The sequence below is a fragment of the Salvelinus namaycush genome, chromosome 11 (assembly GCF_016432855.1).
Source record: "Salvelinus namaycush isolate Seneca chromosome 11, SaNama_1.0, whole genome shotgun sequence".
Classification (NCBI taxonomy): domain Eukaryota; kingdom Metazoa; phylum Chordata; class Actinopteri; order Salmoniformes; family Salmonidae; genus Salvelinus; species Salvelinus namaycush.
Genome location: NC_052317.1, coordinates 5,686,545 through 5,698,875, shown reverse-complemented (window position 1 = coordinate 5,698,875; position 12,331 = coordinate 5,686,545). Strand labels below are relative to the sequence as shown.

Genomic DNA, 12,331 nt, shown 5'->3' with positions numbered 1-12,331 from the left:
CCATGTGAGAGACGCAGATTCGGTCTCAACTTTTAAGTCTTTACTGAAGACTCATCTCTTCAGTGGGTCATATGATTGAGTGTAGTCTGGCCCAGGAGTGTGAAGGTGAACGGAAAGGCTCTGGAGCAACGAACCGCCCTTGCTGTCTCTGCCTGGCCGGTTCAACTCTCTCCACTGGGATTCTCTGCCTCCAACCCTATTACAGGGGCTGAGTCACTGGCTTACTGGTGCTCTTTCATGCCGTCCCTAGGAGGGGTGCGTCACTTGAGTGGGTTGAGTCACTGACGTGATCTTCCTGTCTGGGTTGGCGCCCCCCCTTGGGTTGTGCCGTGGCGGAGATCTTTGTGGGCTATACTCGGCCTTGTCTCAGGATGGTAAGTTGGTGGTTGAAGATATCCCTCTAGTGGTGTGGGGGCTGTGCTTTGGCAAAGTGGGTGGGGTTATATCCTTCCTGTTTGGCCCTGTCCGGGGGTATCATCAGATGGGGCCACAGTGTCTCCTGACCCCTCCTGTCTCAGCCTCCAGTATTTATGCTGCAGTAGTTTATGTGTCGGGGGGCTAGGGTCAGTTTGTTATTTCTGGAGTACTTCTCCTGTCTTATCCGGTGTCCTGTGTGAATTTAAGTATGCTCTCTAAATCTCTCTTTCTCTCTCTGTCTCGGAGGACCTGAGCCCTAGGACCATGCCTCAGGACTACCTGGCATGATGACTCCTTGCTGTCCCCTGTCCACCTGGCCGTGCTGCTGCTCCAGTTTCAACTGTTCTGCCTGCGGCTATGGAACCTTGACCTGTTCACCGGACGTGCTACCTGTCCCAGACCTGCTGTTTTCAACTCTCTAGAGACCGCAGGAGCGGTAGAGATACTCTTAATGATCGGCTATGAAAAGCCAACACATTTACTCCTGAGGTGCTAACTTGCTACAACCTTGACAACGACTGTGTTTATTATTATTTGACCATGCTGGTCATTTATGAACATTTGAACATCTTGGCCATGTTCTGTTATAATCTCCACCCGGCACAGCCAGAGGAGGACTGGCCACCCCTCATAGCCTGGTTCCTCTCTAGGTTTCCTCCTAGGTTTTGGCCTTTCTAGGGAGTTTTTCCTAGCCACCGTGCTTCTACACCTGCATTGCTTGCGGTTTGGGGTTTTAGGCTGGGTTTCTGTACAGCACTTTGAGATATCAGCTGATGTAAGAAGGACTATATAAATACATTTGATTGGATTTGATTATGGTAATTGTAGTTAATTACCATGTTTTCTGCGGTAAACTATATAGATTATTGGTCTGGTGGAAACTACAACTCCCTAGTACATCGCACAGTTCATGCTTGATCTGATTTATCTTTAGAGAAACTGCGCATCGAGCTCACACATTGTCATGCTGAAACAAGAAAGATCCTTCCCCAAATGGTTGCCACAAAGTTGGAAGCACATACTCGTCTCGAATGTTATTGTATGCTGTAGCGTTAAGATTTCCCTTCACTGAAACTAACGGGCCTAGCAGTTACAGTTGGCACTATGTATTGGCGCATGTACCATTCTCCTGGCATTCGTCCATCGGACTCATAGGACTTCATGACATTCATAGGACTTCATGTTACACAATACATGCATGTTTTGTTTGATAAAGTTCATATTTATATCAAAAAATCTGAGTTTACATTGGCGCGTTACATTCACTAGTTCCAAAAACATCAAGTGATTTTGCATAGCCATATCGTTTCAACAGAAATACTCATCATAAATGTAGATGATAATACAAGTTATACACATGGAATTATAGATATACCTCTCCTTAATGCAACCGCTGTGTCAGATTTCAAAAAAACTTTACGGAAAAATAAACCATGCAATAATCTGAGACGGAGCTCAGAACAATAGCCAAATTAGCCACCATGTTGGGGTCAACAGAAACCAGAAAATACATGATAAATGTTTCCTTACCTTTGATGAACTTCATCAGAATGCAGTCCTAGGAATCCCAGGTCCACAATAAATGCTTGATTTGTTCGATAATGTCCGTTATTTATGTCCAATTAGCTACTTTGGAATTGTTTACCGCTAACGCGCTAACCAAAGTCACAAAGCGCATCCACTATAACGTGACGAAATGTCCAAAAGTTCCGTAACAGTCAGTAGAAACATGTGAAATGATGTACTGAATCAATCTTTAGAATGTTGTTAACATACATCTTGAATAACGTTACAACCAGAGAATTAGATTGACTTCAGAAGAGCGGTGGAACGGAGGTCCTCCTCATGTGAAGGCGCGTGTTCAATGCGTGGTCACCTCATGGCAGTGATTACTAATTCCTGTCTCCTTCGGCCCCCCTTCACATTAGAGTAATCAGACAAAGTTCTATTGACTGTTGACATCTAGTGGAAGCCGTAGGAAGTGAAAACTCATCAATATCTCACTGTAATTTCAATGAGAGCTTGGTTGAAAATCTGCCACCTCAGAAACAATTCAAACAGTAAGTGGAACTTCTCAGGTTTTTGCCTGCCATATGAGTTCTGTTATACTCACAGACATAATTCAAACAGTTTGTGGCCTGCTGGAGGTCATTTTGCAGGGCTCTGGCAGTGCTCCTCCTGCTCAAAGGCGGAGGTAGCGGTCCTGCTGCTGGGTTGTTGCCCTCCTACGGCCTCCTCCACGTCTCCTGATGTACTGGCCTGTCTCCTGGTAGCGCCTCCATGCTCTGGACACTACGCTGACAGACACAGCAAACCTTCTTGCCACAGCTCGCATTGATGTGCCATCCTGGATGAGCTGCACTACCTGAGCCACTTGTGTGGGTTGTAGACTCCGTCTCATGCTACCACGAGTGAGAGCACCGCCAGCATTCAAAAGTGACCAAAACATCAGCCAGGAAGCATAGGAACTGAGAAGTGGTCTGTGGTCACCACCTGCAGAATCACTCCTTTATTGGGGGTGTCTTGCTAATTGCCTATAATTTCCACCTTTTGTCTATTCCATTTGCACAACAGCATGTGAAATTTATTGTCAATCAGTGTTGCTTCCTAAGTGGACAGGTTGATTTCACAGAAGTGTGATTGACTTGGAGTTACATTGTGTTGTTTAAGTGTTCCCTTTATTTTTTTGAGCAGTGTATTTTAATAAACTGAACACGACAAAATACAAAAATAACAAAGTGAATGATAACGAAAACCGAAACAGTCCTGAAATGTGAAACAAACACTAACACAGGAAACAATCACCCACAACACACAATGGAAAACAGGCTACCTAAGTATAGCTCCCAATCAGAGACAACGATAGACAGCTGCCTCTGATTGGGAACCACACCAGGCCAAACACAGAAATAGACAACCTAGACATACAACAGAATGCCCACCCACATCACACCCTGACCAAACAAAACATAGAAACATACAAAGCAATCTATGGTCAGGGCGTGACAGTGGTGCCCCGACTTTCTAGTTAATTACATTTACATGATTAGCTCAATCAGGTAATAGTTATTACGGAGAAAGGATTTTATAGAATAGCATGTCATATCACTTAATCCGGCATAGCCAAAGACACGACATGGCCAACATACCACGGCTAATTAGAGCAGTAAAAATACATGTTTTGTCATACCCGTGGTATACGACGACTGTCAGCCAATCAGCATTCAGGGCTCGAACCACCCAGTTTATAAATACTGATATATCACATGCCTTTTATTTTCCTGCATAAGTCAAATTTGGCCTCAACTGCCATTCATTCCAATTTGACTGGTTTTGATTTCCTCCTGACCAAAATAGATGCGGTAAAGAGGTCAATCAAACTCAACCAAAACAATGGAATTGCCATGGAAATGCATGGGGGAATGATCCCAAATCTCCTCACTGCCCCCCAGAAATATGTGCCAAAATTTAAGCTATGGTTTATATGTGTATTTCACACTATGTTAATTAAGGTAAAAATCTGAATATAATGCTTGTATGGATGTCAACCCCAACACATGTTCATGTCATCATCACCAATCAACTGCATTACAGTTAAAAAATGACTTTGACTACCACTACCCGTTTCTGTATGCTAGCTATGCTAACCAGCTTAAACGAACTGCAGCATTTAGCAGTCAATTCTTCTAATCCTGAAAAAGGACAACTTCTAAATGTTGCCAGCAAAACAGCCACATATGTCCAAATTGGACTTAAGTAACCATATGTGAGCCTGTTACAATGCATAAATCATTACGGATTTCACAAATATCCATATATTTTATTTAACCTTTATTTAACCTTTATTTAACTAGGCAAGTCAGTTAAGAACAAATTCTTATTTACAATGACAGCCTACACCGGCCAAACCCTTACGACGCTGGGCCAATTGTGCGCCACCCTATGGGACTCCCAATCACGGCCGAATGTGATGCAGCCTGGATTCGAATCAGGGACTGTAGTGACGCTTCTTGCACTGAGATGCAGTGCCTTAGACCGCTGTGCCACTTTGTTAGATCAGATTTATAGAATGTGCGCTAATCTGGTAAAAGTGTGAAAAAAGCATATTTAATGCTGAAACCCTCTGTCACGATCGTCGTAATGAGGCAGAGTGGCCCAAGGCGCAGCGTGAGAGAAATACATCTTCCTTTTATTAGACGAAGACGTAACACGAAATGAAACACTCTTACAAAACAAACAAACGTGAAGCTATAAACGAAAGTGCACACACAAGCTACTAACGTTCAACATAGACAATTACCCACAACAGCCCAATGCCTATGGCTGCCTTAAATATGGCTCCCAATCAGAGACAAATGAATGACAGCTGTCTCTGATTGAGAACCATTCAGGCAACCATAGACATACCTAGATACCTACACTCAACACAAACCCATACACTCTAACAAAACCCCCTAGACAACCACCTACAAGACAAAATACACACAAACATCCCCCCTGTCACACCCTGACCTAACCAAAATATTACAGAAAACAAAGATAACTAAGGCCAGGGCGTGACACCCTCATATTAAACAGCATATTAAAGTTGATGGTTTATATTTAGGATAATGTTTTACAGCTTTTTATTTTATTTTTTAAATCATCTTATTTTTATTATTTTATATATTTTACATAAAATTACAGATACCTGCGATAATCTGAAGTACCCAAAAAGGTGACTAAACATACAACAACAAAAAATCTATTTACCAAAATTCTGGTAGTTTACTGGTAAATTTTGAACGTTTCCAGTAATACACCTTCCCTTTGTAACCCTAGTCACTGTTGTAAGAAGAAACAAACATGACAAGGAAAACTTCTGTACACAGGATCCTGTATTTCCACAGGGTAGCTCTGGAAAGCACTGGTTTGTAGAGAGTGCTGTTGTTATCTGTGCAATGTTCGAATGAGACAGCCATGACCTGCTCATCTCAAATTGTCTGATCATATCTTTTAGGCTTGGACAAATGCAGTTCCTTTCTCCAGTGACTGACAATAGATAAATGTATACAATGCCTCTCGATGTCTGACTTGCCTCTGACCAGGTCTGTGGTATTGGCGACACGAACGGGTTTAAAATGAACTTACCTGGTTGACTAACAAAGTGCTTTTCACAGCAAATCGTAGCTCTTTCCTTTTCCTTCCAGATGGCAGAAGCTTTCCTAGAAAACTTCAATTTGAACCCCTAGCACATCAACCACCTATGTTTTCCCTCTGCTAATCAAAAGTCAAGAGTCAAAGAAGTAGCGGATTAATCTGATTCAAGGCCTCGTAACTACAGGTTAACGATGTGGATAGGAAAGTCTGTATGGGGATGCAAAGGCGCAGAGAGACAAAGAGAAAGAGTGAGACACACAGAGCGACAGAGAGAGTGGTTAAGAGATTGAGAGAGATTAGCCAAGAGAGAGAGAAACGGAGAGTGAAGGAGCGAGACCTGCCACTTGTGGCCCACACACAAACTGTCCAAGAGCTTCCTCGAGATCACTTGCAAAGGTCCCACTAATTGGCATTTTAAAAATATGCAAACTGTTTGAGTCAGATAACCATGTGTTTCTGAGCTCCTTATTGTCAAATGCAAGTATACTCTCTAGATGTGTATTTACAGACAAGCATGTGTATGGAAAAGAAAACGCAAGGGTACTACAGGATATTACATGGTATGAAATACATGCAACACATTTTCCACCAACAGTTTTCTGTGCCAATGCGCCACACAACAATGATGTGTGGTAAGATTGCTAGTTAGCCTATTGCAGATCTGTACAAATGATCCACCTCCCACTATAGTCACTATTAATGGTGGATAGTGTCACGCCTTGATCTGTTGATCTGTTTCAACTGTCCTTGTGATTGTTGCCTATCTTCCCCATTATCCCCTGTGTATTTATACAAGTGTTCTCTGTTTGTCTGTTACCAGTTCGTCTTGTTTGTCAAGTGAACCAGCAGTTTGTCTCAGCTCCTGCTTTTCCCCATTCTCTCTTTTTCTCGCCCTCCTGGTTTTGACCCTTGCCTGTCCGACTCTGAACCGGTCTGCCTGACCACTCCGCCTGCCCCTGACCTTGAGCCTGCCTGTCGTCCTGTACCTTTGCCCCTTCTCTGGATTACCAACCTCTGCCTGACCTGACCCTGAGCCTGCCTGCCGTCCTATACCGTTGCCGCACCACTCTGGATTATCTACACCTGCCTACCTTGACCTGTCGTTTGCCTGCTCCTGTTGTTGTAATAAACATTGTACTTCAACACAGTCTGCATTTGGGTCTTACCTGAAACCTGATAGATAGAGGACAGGACACAACGTTGGGCTGCTATATTTACAGTACCTGTGGTATAGTTAGCGTGCCGAAAAGCGTAGTGCATATGGGAGGTACCAAAACACCTTGATAGGGGAGCTGCATGCAAGCAGATGAGAAAATTTGACTAGGATGGAAGAAATTATATACAGTGGCTTGCGAAAGTATTCACCCCCTCTGCATTTTTCCTATTTTGTTGCCTTACAACCTGGAATTAAAATAGATTTTTTGGGGGGGGTTTGTATCATTTGATTTACACAACATGCCTACGACTTTGAAGATGCAAAATATTTTTGGGGGTGAAACAAACAAGAATTAAGACAAAAAAAATGGAAAACTTGAGCGTGCATAACTATTCACCCCCCAAAGACAATACTTTGTAGAGCCACCTTGTGCAATTACAGCTGCAAGTGTCTTGGGCACGTCTCTATAAGCTTGGCACATCTAGCCACTGGAATTTTTTCCCATTCCTCAAGGCAAAACTACTCCAGCTCCTTCAAGTTGGATAGGTTCCGCTGATGTACAGCAATCCTTAAGTCATACCACAGATTCTCAATTGGATTGAGGTCTGGGCTTTGACTAGGCCATTCCAAGACATTTAAATGTTTCCCCTTAAACCATTCGAGTGTTGCTTTAGCAGTATGCTTAGGGTCATTATCCTGCTGGAAGGTGAACCTCTGTCCCAGTCTCAAATCTCTGGAAGACTGATACAGGTTTCCCTCAAGATTTTCCCTGTATTTAGCGCCATCCATCGTTCCTTCAATTCTGACCAGTTTCCCAGTCCCTGCCGATGAAAAACATCCCCACAGCCTGATGCTGCCACCACCATGCTTCACTGTGGGGATGGTATTCTCGGGGTGATGAGAGGTGTTGGGTTAGCGCCAGACATAACGTTTTCCTTGATGGCCAAAAAGCTCAATTTTAGTCTCATCTGACCAGAGTTCCTTCTTTCATATGTTTGGGGAATCTCCCACATGCCTTTTGGCGAACACCAAACGTGTTTGCTTATTTTTTTCTTTAAGCAATGGCTTTTTTCTAGCCACTCTTCCGTTAAGCCCAGCTCTGTGGAGTGTACGGCTTAAAGTGGTCCTATGGACAGATACTCCAATCTCCGCTGTGAAGCTTTGCAGCTCCTTCAGGGTTTTCTTTGGTCTCTTTGTTGCCTCTCTGATTAATGCCCTCCTTGCCTGGTCCGTGAGTTTTGGTGGGCGGCCTTCTCTAGGCAGGTTTGTTGTGGTGCCATATTCTTTCCATTTTTTAATAATGTATTTAAAGGTGCTCCGTGGGATGTTCAAAGTTTCTGATATTTATATAACCCAACCCTGATCTGTACTAGTTTTACGGTTTTTATTTATTTAGACATTTTTGAAAGAAGTAATTTTTTTCATTTCACTTCACCAATTTGGACTATTTTGTGTATGTCCATTACATGAAATCCAAATAAAATAAATTTAAATTACAGGTTGTAATGCTTTTTTTTTTTTTTACGGCAAGGGGGATAAATACTTTTGCAAGGCACTGTAGTTAAACCTGTAAACCTGTCCCTAATTCTTCTCTATGCAAGGACAGAGAGAGGGAGTCTGTCCCATGACCAACTCCTCTCTACTAATAAACACCCTTAAATTCCATACAATGCGGCAGCAATAAAAAGACGATAACACCCACAATGGGGAAGCTGCATCATCCCAAATTCCCCTCCCTCACCTCCCTTACGTTGATTGGCTATTTATCATTGATAAGGTAGAGATGGTGGAGCCTGTCGCAGCTTAAAAGAGATTTTGTTATCCTCATGTGGCCCGGACCATAGACGAGCACTTTATTAGATTGGGGAATTCAATGCTGTCAGCTTCTCTGATTTCATTACTATGCGACTTCAGAAGAAAAAAGAAAAGGAAAAAATTAAGAAAGGAGGGATCTGCTTATTACAATAATGGAAACTTTGGTCATTATTCATGTCGCTCCTCGTGGTTGTTGATGAGCCGCTGAGCGTTTATCATTTAAGGCATGATGCACTAAGAGTTGAGTGAGCTGTAATCCTGGAAAGATTGCTCTGAGACCGGCTTTCAGAAATCAGAGCAAGGCGAGATCCCCGGGAGGTCTCTCTCTCAGTGTGAGACAGCGCTTCCTTTACAGCTTCTCTGCTGATAGTCAGAGATGAGAGTGGAAAGGAAAACAAAAGCTGCCATAGTTCATGATGATTTACTGGGGTAACAATGCACTTAAGAACATACAAATGTGAGACAAGTTGGAAGTACCGTAACATACATCATTGCTGCACTCTAGACACAATTGTGGTTTATTCCATATATTGCATCGTATTTAACTTCTGAACTTGGACAATGGCTGAACAATATTTTAATGTGTGAATCTCTAGTCATTTCCACGGGTTTTTACACCGGCTAGTACATTTACTGCCACAATCAAGTAGCTGCAAAAATACCCCATAGTGTGTGTTGTTATTAGTAAGGATGGGGCGGTTGGAGAGGGCCACAAATGCCTCTGTAATTGCAACTCAGCACTGCCGAGACCAAGGAACAGTAGTCCATGCATTTCGTAGTGTGCACTGTAACAGAGTTGTGTGCAATAGCTGCTGTAATGAAAATCAACATGAATAAATGTATGATTTCAAGAAAACAAGTGTTGTTGTCCTACTCACCTGTTTGATTGCATACAACAGCTTACCATAGCAGTAGACTATGACCAGGAAGGGGATGATGAGGCAGAAAACAAAGAGGCAGAGGATGTACGAGACATTGTTGGCACTCTTGGCCTTCCAGTCCACGGAACATGTGGTACCGGGCCCCTCGGGGCCGTAGCGGCTCCAGCCGAAGAGTGGCGGCAGGGTCCACATCAAGGAGTAGAACCAGGAGAAAGCGACGCCCAAGGCTACCTTCCGGTAGTTGGTGGAGTCTGCCTTGGTTGGGCCCATCATGGTGCTGTAGCGCTCGTAGGAGAGCACGGCCAGGGAGATGAGGGACACGATGCCTGGAAACGAGAACACAGACACTCGCTCAGACTATGTAGAACAGGGCCAATACAGGAGTTCATCGGGGGGGTCAAAGACAACACAGACACAACACTCCAGCCTTAAAACAAACGTTTACCTACGGGGTGTTTAAACAAAAATGCATGCAGAATCATTAGTGGGAGTGCTCATACAGACACAAGTAAATGATATCACACTTGAGTGTATGCTGGCTTCCTACTGTTTTACCCTGGAAGGGTAAGTAATGCATCCATATAGGTTGTTATTACTTTGCAAAGAGAGATTCCAATGTACTATACAACATGTAAGTGTGATTGCTTCACACAAAGTAGCATAGGGCATGCAGAATTCAGCTTTTAGACATTCTACAGGAGGGCCAATGATACCAATGATGAATAGATGCCACAAAAGCTTCCATATAGCATTCTATAATTTCTCACCTTTCAATGCACATACTTCCTGCTCTGCAGCATTTGCAAAGGAGCATTTCATATCCAGCCACTGCTCCCAGAAACCTGACCCCTCATCTTCTTTATCTTGTTTGTTTTTTCATTTGAAGTGAAACGTAATATTTGTATGTAATATTTCCGCCATCGTTTCCTATGACCGAAAAGAACATCAGAACAGCGATCACTAACCTTGATTTGGATGAAGATTTCTACTTCAACGATTCGAGGGCGCAGGACATACCGCTCACCCCGGGCCAGGCCTTAATTTTTATTTATTTATTTCACCTTTATTTAACCAGGTAGGCCAGTTGAGAACAAGTTCTCATTTACAACCTCGACCTGGCCAAGATAAAGCAAAGTAGTGCGACAAAAAACAACTACACAGAGTTACACTTAGGATAAACAAAAGTACAGACAATAACACTATAGAGAAATCTATATACAGTGTGTGCAAATGGAGTAAGGAGGTAAGGCAATAAATAGGCCATAGTAGCGAAGTAATTACAATTTAGCAAATTAACACTGGAGTGAGTGTTAAAAGAGCAAAAAGTAAATAAAAACAATATGGGGATGAGGTAGGCAGTTGGATGGGCAATTTACAGATGGGCTATGTATCCCAAATACTCGGAAAAGGAAAAGATGGCGTAAGAGAGGCCGGCATGCAGGCACCCTTACAAAACTAAGTCTGCAAATAAATTATCCGCCTCTATCCTCCGTTCAATTGGCGAACGTACAATCACTGGAGAACAACTGGACGAGCTCCGTTCAAGACTATCCTATGTTCCTCGGAGTCGTGGCTGAACGAGAGCATGAATAATATACATCTAGCTGGTTTCTCTATGCATTGGCAGTATCAAACGGAAGCATCGGGAAAGCTCTAGGGGGGAGGTGAGTGTCTTTTTGTTAACAACAGCTGCAATATTAAGAAAGTCTTGAGGGTTCCGCTCGCCTGAGTTATAATACCTCATGATAAGTTGTAGACCATACTATTGAGTATTGAGTTTTCATCTATATTTATTGTAGTTGTCTATTTACCACCACAGACTGATGCTGGCACTAACGCCGCACGCAAAGAGATGTATAGGGCCATAAGCAAACAAGAAAATGCTCATCCAGAGGCGGTGCTCCTAGTGGCCGGTGATTTTAAAGCAGGGAAACTGAAATATGTCTTACCTCATTGTCATCTGTGCAACTAGAGGATCAAAACTCTAGATCACCTTTACTCCACACACTGAAATGCGTACAAAGCTCTCCCTCACCCTCCATTTGGCAAAGCTGACAATAACTCTATCCTCCTGATTCCTGCTTACAAGCAAAAACTCAAACAGGAAGTACCAGCTCAATATGGAAGTGGTCCGATGAAGCGGATGATAAGCTACAGCGTCTGGTGATCCGTCTGGTCCTGCAGCCTTGTGAATGTTAACCTGTTTAAAACTCGTACTCACATAAGCTACGGAGTGCGTGATCACACAGTCATCCGGAACAGCTGGTGCTCTCATGCATGGTTCAGTATTGCTTGTCTCGAAGCGAGCATAGAAGAAAGCATAGTTTGTAAGCCCTGCCACATCTGACGAGCGTCAGAGCCTTTGTAGTAGGATTTGATCTTAGTCCTGTATTGACGCATTACCTGTTTGATGGCTCGTTGGTGGTCGTAACAAGATTTCTTATAAGCGTCCGGATTAGTGTCCCGCTCCTTGAGAGTGGCAACTCTAGCCTTTAGCTCAGTGCGGATGTTGCCTGTAATCCATGGCTTCTGGTTGGGATATGTATGCATGTTCACATTGGAGACGACGTCGTCGATGCACTTATCAAGCCGGTGACTGATGTGGTAAACTCCTCAATGCCATTGGATGAATCCCAGGAAACATATTACAGTCTGTGCTAGTAAACAGTCCTGTAGCGTAGCATCCGCGTCATCTGACCCCTTCTGTATTGAGCGAGTCACTGGTACTTCCTGCTTTAATTTTTGCTTGTAAGCAGGAATCAGGATAGAATTATGGTCAGATTTGCCAAAAGGAGGGTGGGGGAGAGCTTTGTATGCATCTCTGTGTGTGGAGTAAAGGTGGTCGAGAGTTTTTTTCCTCTGGTTGCACGTGACAAAATTTGGTACAACTGATTTAAGTTTGCCTGCATTAAAGTTCCCGGCC

General features: G+C 43.3%; 1 protein-coding gene across 1 annotated transcript in view; it reads right to left on the bottom strand.

Moving 5' to 3' along the window:
- Positions 1–12,331, bottom strand: part of LOC120056235 (vertebrate ancient opsin-like) — a 76,703-nt gene that overhangs the window by 46,131 nt on the left and 18,241 nt on the right. Inside the window, exon 2 of the mRNA XM_039004486.1 lies at positions 9,406–9,734. Within this exon, the coding sequence (XP_038860414.1) occupies positions 9,406–9,734 (329 nt within the window). The remainder of the gene's footprint in view (positions 1–9,405; positions 9,735–12,331) is intronic.